At 42.7% G+C, this 19,240-nt stretch overlaps 1 protein-coding gene and 1 long non-coding RNA gene across 2 annotated transcripts in view; both read right to left on the reverse strand.

The window, feature by feature from the left end:
- Window positions 1-2,491: 2,491 nt before the first annotated feature.
- On the reverse strand, window positions 2,492-4,019 carry LOC308296486. Its single transcript, XR_013962625.1, has 3 exons — window positions 3,915-4,019; window positions 3,245-3,335; window positions 2,492-2,604 (listed from the first exon to the last, which is right to left on the reverse strand). It is a non-coding gene; the product is annotated as an uncharacterized lncRNA (long non-coding RNA).
- A 2-nt stretch (window positions 4,020-4,021) lies between these two features.
- Window positions 4,022-19,240, reverse strand: part of kif16bb (kinesin family member 16Bb) — a gene marked incomplete at both ends in the record, with an annotated part of 32,810 nt that continues 17,591 nt past the window's right edge. Inside the window, 6 exons of the mRNA XM_080740661.1 lie at window positions 4,022-4,157; window positions 11,237-11,325; window positions 14,170-14,249; window positions 17,630-17,767; window positions 17,896-17,944; window positions 18,844-18,963. Coding sequence (XP_080596787.1) covers window positions 4,022-4,157; window positions 11,237-11,325; window positions 14,170-14,249; window positions 17,630-17,767; window positions 17,896-17,944; window positions 18,844-18,963 — 612 coding nt within the window. The remainder of the gene's footprint in view (window positions 4,158-11,236; window positions 11,326-14,169; window positions 14,250-17,629; window positions 17,768-17,895; window positions 17,945-18,843; window positions 18,964-19,240) is intronic.

A 19,240-nucleotide genomic window follows, 5' to 3' on the forward strand; every position in this document is an offset into this window, starting at 1 on the left:
TTGAATGACCGTACCTGGTAAAAAGCATAAAATAAATAGTACAATGTGTATCAAACAAATGAATGTTGTGGTTTTTAATTGTCACACTTAAAACCTGTTCCTGCGATCACCAGACCACTAAAACCACACACACACACACACACACACACACACACACACACACACACACACACACACACACACACACACACACACACACACACACACACACACACACACACACACACACACACACACACACACACACACACACACACACACACACACACACACACACACACACACACAGAGAGAGAGAGACGTCTTTTTGGGATCCATACAGCCATAGCTCCCTCTGAGTGTTAGGTTCCTGGCTAGGCTGTTCATTACCGGTTGTCCAGTCCTTGATCAGACATTTGACAAGTGATTAATCAGGCAGGCAGCCTCGGTGGAGCAACTGAAAGTTAATTTCCACACTTCAGCCTGTGGAGATGAATTAGAGGCATGTACAGTCGGGGCAGCTTCCTTAGCATCTCTTCCAGGGTGACCTCTGTGGCCCGCTCGTGCCAGGATCACATCCAGTCGAGTAGGTCCTCCTCCCCCACCCCTGTCGTGCACCATGACACAGCGGACGTCAGAGCGGCTGACAAGGGTCACCTCCTGGATCTGGGTGTGGCGTGGCACCCGGGTGGCGGAGCGAGGAGCAGGGCGGAAGGCGGTGACCTCCTGCAGCAAGCCAAGATGGGTATCGGTGAGGACCAGCCAGGCCAGGGAGTCGGCACGGGCGTCCGGGCTCACACACACCCTTACGCTGGTGTACAGTAGCAGCTGGACCTCCCCCAGACTGGGCCTATCTTGGCCCATGTGGCTGTGAAGAACATACACCAGATCGGCCAGAGTCTTTTGGAACTGGCAGCAGACCTTCAAACCAGCATCCAGCAGCAGGTCTGGTATGCAGGCATGCCAGTTCAGCGACATCTCCATCAAGTCTCTGTGCAGCAGCGGGTGCTGGGAGGTCCTGCTGTCCCCGGGGTGCATGAGATCAAGTATAGTGCGGCACAGTTCTTGGGTTAGCGTTTGGCTGTGGGTGTGGAGGTCCAGGACGCTCTCCTCCATAGTGCCCATCAAGCGAAGGCTCTGGCCAGCAAAGCCTACCTGGATCTCCTTGAGCTGCGGCAGAGAGAGGTGATGGAACAGCACCAGCGTCTGACCAGGGTCAGAGGTGACGGTGTACAGGGTGGACTCCAACAGGACGAGGAGGACAGGGCAAGGAACAGGCTGTCTGCATTTTGTGGCCTTCAGCCAATACAGACCCACTGTTTTCTGGGAGTGGAATGCCACGGTTGGAATGACAGCTTGCAGAGCATCCACCAGGCTGGGAAGGGGTAGTAACTGGAGGCTTAAGAGGGCATTGGGGAATTCTACTAGTTTCTGACGGAAACTTCTGGTGAAAGAGTTCAGTAGCTTTCGGTCTAGAACTGATTTAATCTCTGGAGTAGTTTGTGAATGTTCCTTTGCAGCACTACTGGTGTTTTTTGGCTCAAAGCACTGCTCCTCTGGGATTATGAATGTCTTAGTTATGCTCTGTCCTTGCTTTAAATCATCCGTTTCTTGTGTCATACTACCAGGGCTAGACCACCTTTCTTCAACCAGAGATGAGTCTTGCTTCAACTCAATTGCCTCAGCGTCCTGTAGTGGGTCTAGGGTTAGTGTAAACTCTGATGCTTCTTCTGGCTGAATTCCATGGGTCGTTAGATCCGTCTGAATTACGTGTATAAATGGCAAGTTCTTCACCAGGGAGAACATGTGGCTGTCCATGACCAGAGAAAATACCTGGCTGTGTTTGACCAGTGAGAAAACGCGACTGTCCATCACTGCAGACAACATGTAACTTCCGCTAACCAGGGCCAGCGCCTGTCTGGACCACTGCGCCCCGGCACGCTGCAAGCCCTGCTCCCTCACCTGCTGGAGCACTGTAGGAGAGCTCCACAGGAGACGTCTCACGTCCTCCACCATCCAGGAAACCCTGTCAACCAGGGAGCCCAGCCCCGAGCTTTGTTTGGCAACAGCGCTGGCCTCTGTGTCACGCTCCCCCTGGAACTCATCCAAACCTCTGGATTCATCCATCACTCCGCAGCTGAACTGGCCCTCGAAGGCGGCCTCCTCTGGCGGACAGTATGCTGCCTGGCTGTGTCTGGAGGGTGGAGAGTGAGCGCTGGCCTGTGGGGGGACGGTCCTGGAGCTGCTGCTTTCTCCGGTGCTCTGTAGGTGGGACACGCCGCCTAATGAGGTCCCATCAGAGTCAGGACGGCCCTCACAGCAATCGGAGACAACACCTTGGCTCTCGTTAGCATTCCCCTCCAGCCCTGTGCCACATCCATCACCTGCACCCAGGACACTTGTCTGCTGGAGGCTGGCATCCCCAGGACAAACCTCCCCTCCACCACAACTTTCAACCCCAGCCTCAGCTCTCCGCCACAGCCTTTTAGACGTGAGGCCTGGCCCTGATTTATGAGACAAGTCCCTCTCTTGTTCCTGACTATCCCCGGCGCTTACCCTACCCTGTAGAGTGTTTCCATCCAGCTCCAAACTGCAGGGAGAGACAGGACGTTTCCCAGGAATGGCCTAATTTGAGAGTGCATGGAGGGAGAAGAGAGAGCAGGGGGAGACAAGAAAAAAACATTTTTTGCATGTAACTTGAAAGTAATTTCATAATCCTGCCATTTTCTACAAAATAATAATATATTACAATAAAGGGATGTTGAAAGGGATGGAGATCATATAAATAATAGGAATCTCTTAAAAACAGTTTTGTTACTCTTCTACCGCACTTGTCATAGTGACAATCCAACCCTCTGCGTACAGTAGACAACATTGACAAAACAATCTCTATGACCTGTACAGTCCAATAAAAACAGTTACTGAGTTACTCAATATTGATTCATTTTACCTTTACAAAGGATAGTTTAACTATTATTATTTTTTAACAGTATTCAGAAGCTTCCATGTAGTTGACGCAATGACGTTATTCAGTAGTCTGTAGAGTTGTTATACCAACACCTGTTGGTATTGCCTTAGGCGATACAGAATAAAAGTACCTGGTACAACTTTTGTCCAATGGAAAATATAACAAAGTGTGGCAAGTCGAGTTGGTACCATGCAGTGCAACATTGCCATTTGTATCCATTATATTGAACTGTTGAGCACACACACACACACACTTATGTGTGTGCGTGCGTGCGTGCATGCATGCGTGTACACACACCATAGTGTTGCACATCTTCAGTGAGGCAGAGTGCACTGAGCTTCTTGGCAGTCTGCTGTCAGCATCCACTGCAGCCGACTCATCCTTCCTGCTGGAAACAGGAGGCAGTTAAGATACAACATTGAAATAATACATTGGTTCTACAAGGAAAAAGAAACATTGCGTCTTAATGACATGAAGGGGCGGGTGCATGTTGCAACTGGTTTATAGTCTAATCATAATGAATGCTGCCAGGCTAGGTAATACCCCACCATATATTAGAAGCACTCAACTAGCTGTGAAAAAACAAGAATCTGTGCATATAGATTTAAAGATTTACAAACAATAGTCAGTGCTCCGAGGGAGGGACACAGAAACAACATACAAAGACAGATTTCTGACAGCAAGCAGTTACTTTGGCAGAGCTTGATGTATTACGGCAAGTTGGGGGGGGGGGGGGTGTAAAGGAGGGGGCAGCAAGTTCTTCACAACATCAACAAAAAAGGGCACAGTGCAGTTTCTCTGGCCGATTAAAGGATTTCTGCAGATCCTGAGATCAATAAAGTGTTGCGCTAAGCGGCGCTTGTCCATTCTGCTCACACCCTGCGAGTCAACGGAGGGAAGCATGGTCAGAAGTGGTGTCATGAGATTTCCACTACGAGAGAGCGTTGACACAAGACCTCATACTGACCTTTTGCCGTCGTCCACATTTTCCACATGCAGAGGCTGAAGTCGCTGCGACGGTGATCCGTTTTGACCCCGAGTCATCTCAGTAATACCGGCTGCATCTCCCTCACCATTCACACCGTCCCCTCCGCTGGCTTGTTCCTTGCTGCTTTGCTGCGGCCCTCTCCCCCTCGTCTCCTGTACCTTCAGCTCAAGTTGGACATCGGCGGCTTGTTCGTATCTGTGCACGCAGTCCTCATCCACCAGCCTTCTAGTCAACACACACACACACATACACACTATAAATATAGCTGGAAAAACTGCTGAATGCTGTGAGGGCTTCTAGAACCTTTGACAGTTTACAACACCTAGATTAAAGTTATCATTTTATCATGATCGGACAGACGCTCATTCTTTTAAGGCCAACTATGATCCAGGCCACTTCCTTGGCAACGCAGTCATCCCCTATAGTTCAATTTCAAAACATGATTCAGCAGCTTAAACATATCCAGTAAGTTTGGTGACGTTTGGACAAATTGACATCGATTTATGCACAATTGTGCCGGGAACTGATAAAAACTCAAACACAAATGGTTCTGTGTTAAGAAACATATTCTGTTTCATGGTACTTATATGGATGAGACATACTGTATCCTGCATGTTTTGCGATCATTGGCCCAACGGTTGTTGACTATAGCTTATAAAGTAAATCTTCAAAAATAAGTAAGATCTCATGGGAATTTTCAAAACTGTGAATGAATAAGGGATAATGTCCGCACACGTATAATGCTCTCCCGTTTTTTAATTTCAACCAACAACGTTTCGCCCAGCAGGGCTTTCTCAACTTGAGAAAGCCCTGCTGGGCGAAACGTTGTTGGTTGAAATTAAAAAACGGGAGAGCATTATACGTGTGCGGACATTATCCCTTATTCATTCATTGTTTCCTGGATCCAGCACCGTATACACGTTTTGGGGATGTGCATATGCTATTCCTTTGGTCTATAATTTTCAAAACTGTGACAGTAGGAGAAAGTATTGCACTAGAGTTTCAAGACCTTCTGACCTTCTAAATAACTACTACAGGAAAATAAATCTGGGCAATAAAAATCACAGCTTTCACAGCAAAAGTCAAAAGTTTGTGGGCAAGTCAGTGCTAATAGCGTCTATGTTGGCAACTGGGGGAGGGCTCAGCTGGTACAGGGGTAGTCAGAGTGATGGATGGCAGCCCTTGTGAAACCTTCACAATTTCAGTAGAGCTGAGATCCTACTATCAGGCGGTCCATGGTCTGCAAAGACACACGATTGAGCCAATGCTTGGCTTTTTGGATCGCTTGTACACAGTAAAATGCTGAGAATTCATTTATTCATAATGTAACTCAGTTAAGTGTATACATTGGGGGTGCACCAGTTAAGTCAAACTAATGATTTTAATTGATCGATGCACAGAAGTGCATATGGTGTGTGATAAGAAATGTAGCTTAATCAATTGAATAACGGATAAGAAAATAACTAGTACAAATGTAACCAAATGGATGATTGTACACTCAGAGAGTTAAAACAACACTATTGTGAGGGCTGTCAGAAAAGAACGCCATTATGAGGGCTATCAGAACATAGAATTTGGAGCAGTAAGGTGGTCATTGAAAAGGTGTGTGGGTCAGACATCAACCTGCCCCTTCCAGTGCTGGCAAGTCTTCTTGACCTGTCAACACTGTACTGGGAGTAGCGGCATGTCAGATGGTCTTTGACAGGCTGCCTGTGTCCATTTAATGAAGGCTGAAACTGTGGCAATGAAATGTCATTTGTGGGTTCAGCCACCAAAGCAGCATCGCAGGGTTTCGGGACCCATTTTTGGGTTGCAAAACTAAAGATGGGTCACGACTTGTGAGTAAATGTCAGTTGTTAAATGATCATCATTTGATTATTATTTCCAATAATTGAAAATTAATTTTAAATGTTTAAGAATAAAGAAATATTTTTGAAAGAATTTCTAAAATGTCAAAAGAAATCCATAAATAAAAATAAATGTAAGGAGTAGTGACAATAGCCCATCTAACCCAACAAGCTCACAATGCCTCATATTGCAATGTGAGCTTAGCGTTGTGAGCTTGAAGATCTGCCATTTTCACAACCATTGAGCAGTGGTGTAAAGTAACTAAGTAAATTTACTTACCCGTATCTTCCGGACTATAAGGCGCACTTAAAAGCCTTTAATTTTCTCAAAAAACTACAGTGCGCCTTATAGTCCAGTGCGCCTTATATATGGATCATTCATTGACATTGACATTCCCTTTAGCACAGCTCCATCTGTTTGATGCATAACGCAACGGTAGCGTCTATTATGTGCGCCTTATAGTCAGGTGCGCCTTATATATGAAAACAGTTTGAAAATAGACCATTCATTGACAGTGCGCCTTATAGTCAGGTGCGCCTTATAGTCCAGAAAATACTGTAAGTACAATTTTGAGGTATTTGTCCTTTCCTTGAGTATTTCCAATACTACTCCACTACACCTTGTATCCAAATATTCTACTTTTACTCCAGTACATTTATTTGAAAACCTTAGTTACTAGTTACTTTGAAGATTTCAATTATATTATAAAACATGCATAAACCACTTTAGCCCTATTTTATACCTTTGCCATTTGAAAATACCCGATCTACAAGCTCACAATGCGTCACTATGCGATGGGTTGTGAGGTTGTAGATCTGCTATTTTTAAACATTTTGTACTTTAACTTTTGGTTTACTTTAAGTGCATTTTGTTGCACTTTCATACTTTTCCTCAAGTACATTTTGCATTCCGGACTTTTACTTGTAACAGTATTTCTACATTGCAGTATTGACATTTTTACTTAATAAAATATGTGAGTACTTTTTCAGACGAGCTACAACATTTGAAACTACTGCAGGAGCACACATGTAAGTAAGCGAAAACAAAAATATAAATAAAAGGTTGTGAGCCAAGGTCACTATTCATTATACAACAAAATAAATAGGCCTTTAAGTGGTTAAAGTATGATAGCACACAGCTTGGTATCTTCTGCCAACAGACTGTACTACTGTATGTACTTAAAAGATGAATGTTTCAAACAACCACATTTACCTCACTGCTCATTATCCTTCATTCCTATTTAATAGCTGCTGCAAGAAAAAAAAAAATCTTTTGAAAATGTTCTGTTTAAAAAAAAAATATATATATATATATAAAAAAAATCCAATTATAGCTATTAAAATGTACATCCAGAACTTATTTGAATGAATAAAACTTTATCTGTATGGTAGAGCATGTTACTGCAATTTACAATTAGCACATCTGTAGTGGTTGGAGGTTGTCTCCCTACTCTTCCATTAACAAATGTATACCCTGGCGCTGCGTGGGACACCTGTACTGTTTGACAAGCTGCTCATAACTACAACATCATCTCCCCCTGGACAAGTGGGAGATGTTTAGTTTCTCATGCAGGAGTCCCAGTTCGAGGTCCACACACTAAACTTTGTGTGGAATGAAGTCGGGAGATCGGTCCGTTGAAAGGTGTGAAAAGGTTGCTGAATGCAACTCTCTCCACAGCGCTCAGACAGTCGTCTACTAGTATGGTGCTAAAAATATGGCCTGAGATTGTGCACGCTTAAATCGTTGGAAAAATCATAGCAATAGAGATGACCACTGCACAGCGGGGGACTTACAGGACAGAGGTACAATGTTACACTTACACAAATGTTACACAAAATTGTCTAAATAGTAAATACAGTTTAGTAAATCATATTGGTTTTGTTTAATAAAACGGTGTATCTGCAGCGGAAGCACGATGAGCACACACATATCGTGACATATTGCTTCAACTAATGATCAAGATATTATAAACATCTTGGCACAGCCACCTGTCATGTATTACGTTTCTCGATCAGGAAAGAACATAAAACCCTGTAGATTGTATCTTCAATGCTTATTTGGTTCCATTATATACTGTAGTACCAAAAAAGCTTTAGGTAGATTATTAGTATGGTTTCCCCTGCAGGGCAACCAGACTATAGTACTTGTCCGACTTTATTCCATCCATCCATCCATCTTCCTAGATAACTCCTCCCACAGTTTTGGTGGCACGCACTTGGGCCACATGTCAAATGGACCGGCTTCATCGGGAATCGATTCCTTGCATTTTGCTAAGAGATACGTGATATATTGTTTAATTTATATACATATATTCCATTTTCTCCATTGACTTTAATTACACGTTTCCCAAATATGTAGATGACTGAAATCATAGATGTCTGACATCATAGACCACATGAGACTGACACAGTATGTCCATATATGGACATTCCAAGATATGGGCTTAATATTGATGACATCATGGATCACCATAGATGAGCATAAAATGGATGGAATGTTTAGCACTGCTCGAATAAGGACAAGGACTGACAGATATAGAGATATTTGCAAGTGTGACTGGCCTCAAGGCAACCACACTTGCAATTTCCAATTGCTAGTTATTAAAACAGTCTGTATTGCAAAGTGACACTACACATACTCAGCCTCATACATCCACCCATTCTCTGAGAACACTGCACTGCGAGTTGTGATGCATGGTTTGTTTGATCACTGAAAAACCCCATCAAAATGAAATTTAGATGTGCAGCATTTGCTATCATTTTTTGATTGAGAGAAATGGGTTTGCTAGCCCTATAACAATACTAATGCATTGCTTGAAAGGTTTGTGCAAAAATGTACCCTGCAATCACAATCCTAAGGGGGGGAAAAAGCTAATGCAAACCACTCACTAACCACTGCTCCTACAGTACCAATCCAGCTTGGTTGCAATATAATTTCGCAAAATTGTTATTATTATGGCTGGATCAACTGCTTCCTGACTAGACCTTGCTGAGAGGAAGGCGCATTTCTTGCAGCAAGGTCTAGCTTGTTATGCTAAAGCAGAGCTGCCCGAGGCTCAAACAGACATCTGAAATAGACATTAGATGACTCAGTTCTTTCTTCGGGCTTTCACTGCTTAAAAAAGAATTGTAGTCGGATGAAGTAGGCCAGTGCGCTACATGTTGATGATCTGGCTGTTGATGATCAAAGGCATATATATTCTCCTTAAATAACCTTCTCCGTATCACTCATTAACCCCAGAGAGTTACATAAATCCAACATGGTCTCCTCCCTCTCCTCCTCACTTCTTGCCCCTGGCTTCATCTCCTTCTTCAATTTTCCTCCAAGCGAGCACTCTGTAAATCACACATGCAGCCTGCCTGCAGATAGAGTAGCAGAATGGGGGTGGGGGCTGCCTTGTGTGAAGAGAATTATATGTCACAGAGGTAGAGCCACTGTTGTACATCTGCTATTTTTGAAAGACTTCCTGAAGTGTAAGCTCACAACAACACATTGCAGAGTTAGAGTCACCGATACACATCAGGATTTATTTTAGAAATAGCAGATGTTCAAGCTCACGGTGTGTCGCAGAGGTAGAACCACTGTTACATATCAGCATTTCTTTTGACAAATAGCCGATATACAAGCTCTCACCACGTTGCGGTAAGACACATTCTGAGCTTGTGGATCAGCACCAAGGGAACTGTCAGTCTAAGCGAAGACTAGCCAATCACAGCTTGTACTTGCCGGTAGAGGTAGAGCCATTGTGAGCTTGTAGATCAGCTATTTTCGCCACCTGACACTGTCATAATGATGAAGTATAAACCTGAGGATTAAGCGTAAGGGTGAATTTAGGACCATCAGATCTATGCAACGCTGAGGCCTGCACCGGTTCTCTTTCCTTATTGAACAGGTGATGCTTTTTTTCTGCATTTGTGTGTTTCTCTACTACCCCCATCCAGGGATGCAACCATGATTTATAGCCTTCATTTGTTGTTATGTGCCACATGAAAGCTGTGCAAAAAGCAGGCGCGCTGCTGTGGAGATTGAGGTGGGTATACAGATAATAACCATGAGGGGTGGTTTTCGCTTTTCTGCTAAAGCATAACTTAGGCTCGACAGAGGACACACACCCATGGCCCGAGCATACAGCTTAGTGCTGATCAATTAACCAAAAATAGATATCGAAACCAACAATCAGAACCAATAACAGACTCACCTCACCGCTATTCAACAGTCTAGCGTGGGATAGCTCAAAGTAGGTGACAGAGTACAGTATCTTGCAATGGGCCTGGTGTACAAGATACACTACACCACTAAGATACCCTTGTACCCGACTAAATACTTCCAAAACGTCAAGGATGTCCACAATTACAACACCAGAGGCAGCGCCACAGACCATGTTCAACCCAGATTCGGCTCAAACAAAGGGTCAAATTTGTTCTCCTACTATACCACTAAAATGTGGAACGCCCTACCAAAGGCCTTAAAGCTGTGTAAATCCCCAACTTCCTTTAAAACCACTTACTGTACAGGCGGCTGCCACTCATAACTGGTAAACCTAGCCTAACCGGACCCTCCCCCTGACCCTTCTATGGGGCTCATTTTGTAGGCGGAGGTGAACCTTTGGTGCCAAAAGGCACCAGCGCCCGTAAATCTTTTTATTATAAGCACATTTTTCTTCTCTTTCTTGTTGACAGGAAAGTGGTAGAATTATACTTTAGTCGTTATTTTTGTCTCGGATCTGTTGAAATAGCGAGGGACACAGCACTACACATATTGACAATAAATCTGCTTGGGGGTCTGACTACAAAATGATGTCACGGCTTAAGAGCCCCATTGTGTTTTTCTCTACTGCATAGTACTGTGTTTTGTCTGTCATTCAATGTTATGTGATTTAAAGAGAAGGATTTCAATGCAAACAAGCCTTGGCTTACCCAAGTTTCCTTTTAGTTGACTTGTACCAGTGAACTGTACTGTCATGAAACTGTACCTTTTCCTATGCAAACTTCTAATAAATACTTCAATCACTTAATCTTGCTCATGTTGGTTAATCAAATAGGTTAAATTGATTGTCTAATTCAAGCAGGACTATGTAACTTTTTTAACAACTTTATAGCATATTATGTCCCAAAAAATTATAAAGTTACATGTTACATGTTTAAGCAATAACAATCTTGACTGTATTACTATGTATAGGGGAGATAATGGGTTTCATTTGCCAAGGCACAACTGGAACTCAAAGCAAAGACTGGCCAATCACAGAGCGTCCTCGCCGGACACATGCTTGCAGAGACTCTTGGTTAATGAAGTCAATGAAGTCGTTGGCTTCCATGTTAATTGTGTCCAAAGTGGCCACTGATACTCCAAACGACATTGATGCTTTAACCTCTCAAACCCTGTATTATACTTTGTTGTACAATGGTGGTGTGAAGAAAATAGGCGATCTACAAGCTATTAGGGTTAGGACTCACCCTGAATTGAGCAGCATCACTTTGGGCAGATTCTCAGTTGACTTGGACAGGTCGGTCAAGGACGGGCCGAAACTGGACAGCAGTGTATTCTGCAAACACAAAGGGAGAGGGTGTGTGCTGGAATTAAAAATATATATGTGTGTTTTTAATGAGTGGCAGTGGCCTGTAAGAGACATACATAATTTACTACAGTAATTATACTGTAGTAAATTATAGGAAATATACCGTATGTCATCAGCATTACCAAACACTGTTACTCACTGAAACACATCCTGGGAGATAGTACAGGTCTGATAACATTTGGAGAAATGTCTCAAATAATTATTGGGGATAAATTCCGAGACCTTTCAAAAATTCATTTGTAATCCTCAAGTGAGACAGGCTCGAGCTCTTGGGACATTTTGTTCAAAAAACTAACAAAAACTCTTTAATTTAAATTGCTAAATAAATTGCATGTAGCTGAGCAAAATGTATTGTATTGTGAAAAGTGACAGCAAATAAATTATGCCAATGGAAATATTCTGCATCCCAACAGAAGCTGTGTAGAATAGAAATGTGAGTCTTTATCTAACTTATAAGGGACCTCTTTGCCAATATTGCATACATTTGAATGTGTTAAACACTTTAGAGCAGCTTTTATGAGGTTGTGTAAAAAAATAATAAAAAATAAAAAAATAAAAAAACAATGCATGCCATAAAACCCGTTGCCAGGAACTATCGTGCTCAATGCAGCTATAAAACATTTTCAATTTTCAATAATGCAGAAAGTAGAAAGCTTTCGGTGCTAGAGGTCCAGTTGTGTGTAAAGTAAAGGGGTAAGCAGTCCATTTTATTATTGCCATAGGAGGAAATGCTGAAAGGAGATCTCATTTGATTTGTTGCCATTATAAGCCACTCACCGACTGGGTCAAAAGTTTTCTGCAAAAGTAACCATATCAGATTAATTTGACCTCAATCAAAACGAGAATGAAACAACACTCAAAAATATTATCCGATTTCCACGTACAGGTGGATAAGTGATTCGAGAAGCCAGCTAGCCAGAAACCAGCCTATAAAATAAATTTCATGGGCAAAGATTTAAGAGCAATAGGGTCTGAACATCAGTATTCTAAACACACATTAAGAGACTTAACAGTGTGGAAACATTCCATTATCTGCTGAACCTGCCTCAGTAAATATATTGGATTGAAAAGAAGAGGACTCCACACAATCAGGCTGCCTGCCATGTTCTCGGTCACATTATTAGCTCTGAGCATGGCCATGTTGGTCCCTCTGTCCGTATTATCACGTTAGTTCCAAACATATCCTGGCTGGCTGGATGTCTGTAGATCACTTAGTTCCACACATATCCTTGCTGGATTTCCTTGGAATTTTCTGTACTCCATGCTCAGTATTATTATGATGAAACCTACTGGTTTTGGTGTCCCTGTGGCCTTTCCTGTCAAGTTACCTTTCAGCCAAAAATGTTTTGCTAGGTGTTATGACCATCAGGTACTCTAGGGCATCGCTTCTCAAAGTGGGGTCTGGGGACCCCAAGGGGTCCTTAAGGGGGTTCCAGGGGTCCCCAGATGAATGATGGATAGTTGGGAACTAAATGGACCCATAAGTGGTTGTATTTGCGGGTCCATTTGGTTCCATTTGTACATAATTGCCCTCGGTACAGTTATGGAGGTCAGTGGTCTAATGCAGGGGTTCTCAAATATGGGAGATGTTTAAAATGGTAAGTGGGTGTGGAATTGAGTTTCCTTTGGATGGAGATAAACATATCCCTTGGTTGAAGTAGACTAACATGAATTATACAGAAGTGATCATTTTAACACATTTTCCACTGATTATGGTGGTGTAGAAAAACAAATCTCCTAGACGATTTACAGTCATTTCCTACCATATTATTTTCATTCAATAAACAACACTGCAATTCATGATTTAAGTAATTAAGAGAAATTGAAGAAATGTACCTACCGTAATCTGTGAACGTTATCAAGCTATACAGATGCATATCTATTGGAGATAATGTTTTATTTTTTGGGTGAACTGAGGATTACTTTGGATAGCGTGGCTTATTGCTTTAGCTTATTGTTTTTCTAAAACGGTTGCAAATATGGCAAGATGAAAATCCGACAAGCACACGTCCCATTAAACAGTTCTTAATAACTCACTGCAAGAACAACTTCTACAAGAAAGTAGTTCCCGACTATACCAGGAAGAGCGACGTGCTCCTGACAGAGACTAATGCCCTTTTACTCAGCCAGTGCAACCAGCTGTGATGTCAACTTTCCCCAAACAAGCACATGGAGAAACTAAACGTAACTGTTGGCTCAATCTCATTGCAACTGCCAGATTTAGCAACTATGTCTGCTTCCTTATATAAGTTCTGCCTGAAGCCCCTCAGTCCCTAGCCATCCCACACGGGCAGTGCTTAGAAGCCCTGCACACCTGGGGTGTCAGTGAGGGAGTGAAGGGATTCAGACGGGGCTTGTTAGCACTCGCATGACTAACAGGTCATTTTTACCTGTTTTTGAGATTTAGAAATAGAATTAGATTGCTCAGAAAACACTCAAAACATTGTATTTCATAATTACAAAACGTCTCAAATGGTAGAGAAAAAACAAGACTTGTCTTGTATGTTAAGGAAAAATCATGAAAGGGGACATTTCTCAGAGTTTCCTGAGCAAACCCAATTATTGACTTCACCCAATATCAAAATCAGGCTCATGCAAGTGATTTTAGGAGATACTCCGCTTCGCCTGTTCAGCTACAGATATGCTGGATCACAAATAATGCTCCTGTGATTGATAACTGATCTAAGAAATAAATTATAGATTATTATCTTTCATCAGGTCTACTAAACGGAAACACGCCAATGAGAATCAAGGAATGGGGCTATCCATTTTCAAACCGTTTTTTTGGTGGGTTGGGTGGCTGCCAAGTACCTTGTGTTTCTCTCTGAGCTGGACGGCCTCTCTGGGGTGGTTAAAGCAGAATCTCCTTTGTCCCAGTTGTATGATAGTCCCTAGAGGTGACAACAAAAGCTCAGCTTTAACGAAGTGATACAAACTGTTTACATGAAACCAAAAATAACAGCTCACTAAGACTTTAGTATTTGGTGTAAGGTTTGTGCACCGCACGGCACAAGTCGTATACTCGGGGAGTGACTGGAAGAGGGAGGAATGCGTTGCTGTAGGAGCTTAAGTGACATTAAAGGGATATTTGAGTGACTGGAAGAGGGAGGAATGCGTTGCTGTAGGAGCTTAAGTGACATTAAAGGGATATTTCACTTTAAAAAAAACTGTCATTTTATAGTCTAGTCAGGCTTTTATGAACACCCTGAACAGTTTTTAATTTGCTTGATTCAATATTTAGATATTTTATGTAAATGTTATCAGGTTCTCCAGGTCCAGGGCCGCTCCTCATACATACCCATTGTAACTTCAAACTCCATTTTAACGTTTTTCATGTATTTTTAATAATTCTTTGGGAAAATGGAAAAAATGTAATACAATAACAATATATTTAAAAATAAATTAAAAACGTTATCGAAAAAACACAGCCTGCTCATGTATTAGGAGGGTATTATGAGTCACCAGAAAAGAATTATGTGTGTTTTTAATGAATCTATCATGTTTAAAATAGAGTTTAAAGATACAATGGGTGTGTATGGGGAGCGGCCCTAGACCTGGAGGACCTGATAATATTTACATCAAATATCTAAATATTGAATGGAGCAAATTAAAAACTGTTAAAAAATTAAATAATCCACAAGCTCACAACGCATCGCGGTGCAACACATTGTGAGCTTGTAGAACGTTTATTTTGCTACGTTTGTTCAAACACTCGCATGCTACAAAGTAGAACATAGGGCATTGATTTGTGTTGCACCGCAATGCATTGTGAGCTTACGGATTGACAATTTTCACCACATTTGTAGCAAATAGTACACCTACATTTGCTGGGGGAAAGCAAATGTATTGTCTGGAAGAACACAATCACCACAGTGGCTAGTTCCAGGGGAGATGATTTACCAGAGAAAATAGACTAGAGAAACTCTGGAAGTTTGGTAAAGCTTTGGATTTTAAGTGATATTAGGGTTTATATATCAGGCTCACACACATAGACCGCATTTGCCCATTTTCTTCGGGATCCACTCACCCATTCTCCTCTAGTCTCTTCAGCCGGGCAAATACTAATCTTGCCACTATTAATGACTTGTGACGAGTGACAAAGCACCTGTGAGGGCAGCCTCTGATAGATCCTGGCCGCCGTTAAGGCCTGAAAATTACTATCATTTGTCCAAGAAATATCTCAGACGCAGCCGTTTCGGAAGGCGAAATAGTGGACGAATTGAAACGGTTATAAAAAGAGACTGGCACAGCAAGGCCTTCCGCCGACTGGGTCTCTTGTGCAGGTTTTTATTTTTTATCTCTGCAGACACAGCCGTGTGGATGTGAGTCAGGGAGAGTAGGAGGTTTAGCAGGGCAAAGGCTCAGCTTTGCCAGGGAGGGGTTTTCTCGGGGGCAAGAGTTGGAGCTTGGCTCTGTCCTCTGAAAGGTTAATCCTCTAGCCCTCTTCAAACCTGCCAGCCCTATCAGCTCCATCTGCCAATTAAATGGAGGGCCTGGGGCTTTGTCTGGGGCTTTGTCCGGGGACTCTCGCCCTTCAAAATGTTTAGTAAGAGAAATGGCATCTGCCCTGTGGAGAGCCGCGTTCACATCCACTTGTGCTTGTGGCGTGCATAGCCGCGCTGCCGTGGGGGAGCCGGGGAACATGAATTGAATTCCATCTATGTGAAGAAATGAAAGGCTCATACCAGCCCATTTGAATGGAGAAGAGAGAGACAGAGAGAGGGACAGAGAGAAAAAGAGTGGTATTGTGGCCTCCCATTAGCCGAGCAATAATTTGAAATCTGCATTAGTACGAGTGAAATTTGCAGAAAAGCGTCGCCTTAAAGACCCACTCCGGCCAAAATCAAATTTTTCAGTATTTAATATGTTTTTGGAGCCTTTCTATGAAAATCCTGGTGGTATTTGTCACTCAGCATTGCTATAAAGCGTCTAATTGCAATTTAGACCCAAAAATTGCCTTCTTTGGTCCACGCCTATGAAAGCAGGTTTGACACAGTTATTATCGCCCTTTATCTGTCCCAGCAACACACTCTCGCGGGACTCTAGCACAAGTAAACACACTCACACACTTTGCCATCAGAGGCGGCGCCCACTTAGGAGGCTATTTGTAGGCTTTGAGTACAATGTCGCACTCTAGTGGATCCAATGAGGTTGTGCTATCTTCGTAAATTAAATATCTTTGGCGTGTATCAAAACACTGTCTGTGTTAAGATAAGACCCGCCCGCGGAAGCTTGTGTTAGGCTGTACCGGAGGAAGGGAGTTCACTTGGACCGCGGGAAAGTGCCGAAAGTCGGGGGGACGATTTACTATTCTGGCCCCCTGGTTTACAACTTCTAACGGCGCTAAGTCAGCTCATGTGTCCTTCGCAAAGCTCGACACGGTGACTCGCTCGCTGCCGCTCGCTTGGCGGTGTCTCACGTTGCTCAAGGTCACCTGAGATGGCGCGCCTTCGTCATCTCCACCGAAAACAAGTGCTCCTTTATCTTAACCCAGACAGTGTTTTGATACATCACACAGAACCACACTGTGAGCTTGTAGATCAATGTAAAAACATAATGTGGCAGATTTTCAACAATGCTGTTGTTATTTTTCAAAAAGGTTTGCACATGACACAATTACATTTATTATTATTTATTACTATCACTGCCTACATCGTAAAATTATATCAGAACTAGGTTACAATATTTACATTGCAATTAATTCCTAACTTAATAAATTCTAATGATTAGGCTATGTAGGCCCATTCAAAATGTTGAGCCCTGATAAGGCATAATTAGTCTAATATTGCAATTAGCCAGCTACACATGTGTGATGGCAATAACAATTATTATAATTATTATACATTTATTAATTTGTTTAATTAATTTCTTCTTTTTTGGAGGGTTCTAAATGTTGATAACATGAATGTGGCATATTAGCATATTCATGAGGGGCTGTTCCTGCAGGCGTGCCGTGGAATATTAATAGATCATGACAATGTAAATGAGGGTACAGACATGGCAAAGTTTGAGATCCCAAAAAGTTAATTTAGGAACATTTTGGGGTGGGATAAATTATTACCATGTAGTTTTATTGATCAGAGATTCATTTTTCGGAGAACTAAACCACACTTTGGATGTGTGGAGTGCAACTTTAAGCATGATTTGTACTTTGTCATGAGGCGGTGTCAACCTTCCTGAGAGAATAGCAGATCTACAATCTCACGTTGCGTCCACACGTGAAGTAGCTGTATTGACAGATGCACGCAACTGATTATGAATCAAGCCTTACCCTGAGTAAGCTGGCGGGGATGAGTTACCACCACCCCATTCACTGAACACAGTGCACCCATCCGAGGCAGCAGGCGCACAGTCCCAGCACGGTTCTCGAACACACAGTGTTCCTTCAGGATCCCACGCCCACGGAGCACTAACAAACAAACAAAAAAACAAGATAATTGAAACCGGGGGGAGGGGGGTCTCATCCTCGGTGGCACGGATGACACAGCAGTTGTGAACTCCGGCCTGGCAGGAAATCCCTCTTCCCTCCTGACTCACCAATATCTTGACACGATGCTTCATCACATCCAACCAGCGTCTGGCCCTCCTGCATGGAGTTCAGAAGGCTCATGTTATGTATACAGCTAATCCAAACTAATTATCCAATCTGTCAATGTTATCATGGTGAAAAGCTTCCAAACAAGTACTGCAGTTTGTGGATATAGTGCATTAAAAAAGAGAAGCTATGTTTCTCTTAAGTGTTAACATGCAATTAGTCGTTCCAATACCAGTATCAGAAATGTCAGCGATACAAATCAAAATGCTGGATCTGTATCACTGATTACTCACGTAATTTATGACATAATAGACTAGTAAGACGCCTCAGGGCAACAAGCGACCTCGCCCTGTGCCGCCACAGTGATGTGGACACATCAGGGATCTTCATATATGGGCATAAAAGGGATTGTTCCCCTGGCATCACAGGGATCTCAATATCTCCATATATGGGCATAAAAGGGATTTGTTCCCCCTGTGATCTCTCTAACAGGGCATCATTAATATTGATGACATCAGGGAACTCCATATATGGTCATAAAAGAGATTCTGTTAGTGTTACGTCACAGTGAAGCCAGAGTGTGATGTCAGAGCAGCAAACCCATAGAAACCCATAAAAATTTGTACACGTCATCTACACATGTACACGGACAAGCTGTGACATTTCTCATGGTAAACTGCGACCTTCGGTCGCAATAATTTATGCTGACTGTCTGCTATGGGCGCAAGCAGAGAGTGAGCTTGCAAATTGTCATTGTCAACATTTCTTTCATTCTCTGTGTATTTGCTGTAATTATATAATAATATATTTGTTTTTATGCACTAGCATGGGATCGGTACTTGATACTGAAAAATACGCCCGGTTCAAATATCAGAATCTGTATCAGGAAGGAAAGAAATTGTATTGGAATGTGTTTACATGCAACATCTGTAAAAGGGGTTCTTATTCACTTTCAAATGATAGAGGATGATGCCAGTGCACAGCAAGTCTTCATCAATGCCAATTAGATGAGGCAGCCGAGAGTCCAGGACCACTCCACTCCCCTCCTTCCTCAGAGCCAGAGCCTGCTCCTGTGGATGGGAGAGAAGAGCACGCCACGGGAGAATATATATCTTTCAACAGCCTGTAGCCAGAATGGCACACAATATAAAACAAAAATGCTGACAGACATTTAATGGCAACCAGCAGAAAAACTGAATTCTTTATGAGTGCTCTTCCTTGCCTGAAGGCCACGGAGAATAATAGCGGCGTTCCAACCATGTGTTGCCATGAAGCAGTTGAGTGGCTAACGGCAACAAAGACACCATAAATCATTCAGATTATCATGGCTACAGTCAAACTGTAGTA

The sequence above is a fragment of the Nannobrachium achirus genome (genome assembly GCF_963921795.1).
Source record: "Nannobrachium achirus genome assembly, chromosome: 13".
Classification (NCBI taxonomy): Eukaryota; Metazoa; Chordata; class Actinopteri; order Myctophiformes; family Myctophidae; genus Nannobrachium; species Nannobrachium achirus.